This window comes from Silurus meridionalis, chromosome 15, assembly GCF_014805685.1.
Source record: "Silurus meridionalis isolate SWU-2019-XX chromosome 15, ASM1480568v1, whole genome shotgun sequence".
Lineage (NCBI taxonomy): Eukaryota > Metazoa > Chordata > Actinopteri > Siluriformes > Siluridae > Silurus > Silurus meridionalis.
In genome coordinates, this window is record NC_060898.1 from 7,695,432 (window position 1) to 7,697,500 (window position 2,069).

At 43.2% G+C, this 2,069-nt stretch overlaps 1 protein-coding gene across 1 annotated transcript in view; it reads right to left on the bottom strand.

Annotated features, from left to right (window-relative positions):
• Positions 1-2,069, bottom strand: part of zgc:122979 (uncharacterized protein LOC641576 homolog) — a 3,305-nt gene continuing 1,236 nt past the window's right edge. Inside the window, exons 3-4 of the mRNA XM_046868772.1 lie at positions 1,694-2,069; positions 1-759 (exon numbers count right to left, since the gene is read on the bottom strand). The exon at positions 1,694-2,069 is cut by the window's right edge and continues 112 nt beyond it. Of these exons, the coding sequence (XP_046724728.1) occupies positions 526-759; positions 1,694-2,069 (610 nt within the window). The 3' untranslated portion in view covers positions 1-525. The remainder of the gene's footprint in view (positions 760-1,693) is intronic.

A 2,069-nucleotide genomic window follows, 5' to 3' on the forward strand; every position in this document is an offset into this window, starting at 1 on the left:
TTTATTTAATAAAGTCTTTATTTGTACAAAAAAAACATGCTTTTCAGTCTTAGACAACATGCCAGTTCAGAGAGCACAATGAAATCTTTATATAATTATTCTTTATAAATAATTCATTGAAACATGACACAGGTTCTCTCATAGAGACTAATTAATTGACGATTCTGTACACAAGTACAAATTTGTCATTGTTTAGAGTGAGTTCAGATGGTCATCATAGGAACAACAATTTCCTATAGCAGCCCATCAAACCCTCTCCCATAGAATGTCACCTCCTGCTACATACAGGATGTGTGTTAATACAGAGTAGCACCTGTGTGTATCAGTGTTTTTGTGTACCTGTATGTCTTCTGACTATAGGTCTCGTGTGCAATGTAAGTGTATGTCTAAAATCTAAGGACTAACTACATTTGATACTGATATATTTTGTGTGCATGTGTGTACAGTCCACACAATATGCCTCACAGAGACAAAAATACTGATGCTGCAGCCATCACTAGATCTGTGTATATCTGTTCAATTGAATTAACACTGTCCAAGGCTGTGTTTGATGATCTCTTTGCTGGATGGTGGAATACGCTCAGGAAACACCACTTGGAACTCGACCAACAGGTCACCGCGTTGGGCTGAGTTCTTTGCTCGGGGAAGCCCCTCCCCAATTAGTCTTCTCACTGAACCAGGCTTGATGACATCACTGCAGGGGACAGGCTTTGTCTGTCCATCCAGGGTTGGGACACTAATAGTACATCCACATAACGCCTGCAGAAAGAGAAAGAGATGGAGAAGTTTATTATTATATTCATATGATAAGCAAGAACAAAAATAATTTCAAGTATATCTGTGAGTCCTCTCCAGGCTAGAGTGGGCTTTTTCTGTTTCCAAACTATTGGAGAATACCTATTATGGGTATTTGTATTGCATAATGTTTGAATGAGAAGAATGTGGGTCAGAGTGAATGAAACCTCTCCAGTTATGTAAGGTGGCATTACGAGACGGGTGTTGCTAATGTGTTCCTGTTCTCTTGTTCTTGTCTGAGTGGGATATAGGAGGAGGGAGGAAGTGCGTGGGAGAGAGTTGAGAGAGATGAGCAAGGGAGGGTGAGAGATGAGGGAAGGCGGGGGGGTAGGATGGTGTGAAACAGCAGGAGAGTGGAATTGGGAGGAGGAGGTGAGTGTGATGGTGCGAGACAGTTAGGGAGAGATGAAGGGGTGGGACAAGGAGGGTTGAGATGTTTAACTGGCAGATGATGTTACAGATGAGAGAAATGAACAGTGGGGTAATTTCAGGAAAGAGACATGGAGATGTGATGAGATGTTTGTGAGCAGAGATTAAAATAAATAACTATAATAATTACAGTGGAAAGGTTGAGTAATTTAGATGAATTGAAAAAAAAATGGCCAAATGATTGTGATGTGAAAAGATGATTTGGTTAATTTTTCTTATGAGGTGAGGGCAGTAGAGATCAGACTAAGTGAATGACTGAAAGGAAATGTATGTGTGTGTGTAAAAAAGATGCTAAGAGCTGCAAAGGGATGATGAGGAGAGGCAAGAGGCAGAGGAGTGTGTCTATTTGCCTGCGGGAGTGGGGGAGAGTTTCTAAATATAGCCACAGTGCTCTGCAGAGGCTTATCATCTAGCAGAGACTGCGTGGGTGGAGAATAGGACAGACTGTACTACTAGCGCACACACTCACCTCTCTAAGCGTTATTGTGGCTGTGTAGACGATGTTGGACCCTTCCCGTTTAAAGTGAGAATGCTTCTTCTCTTTGACCACAAACGTAAGGTCGTTTGCCCCATGTCCCTCCCCTGGAAAGGTGATCTTTGTGCCTTCCTTCCATCCTTTCTTCACCTCAACATCGATCACTCGTTCCTCCGGTTGAAGTGTGTTCTTTTCAGTGGGTCGGAGCCGAGTGACTTTCACCCTCTTCGTTACACCTGCCAGAATGTCTTCCAGGGAGACATGGATTTCATGCACTTCGGCAACACCCCCAGGGTGGGGGCCTGTCTTGTTGCTTTGATGACGACCCAAGTGTGGTTGAGGGTTCCTCAGAAACGGGTTGAATAGGTCC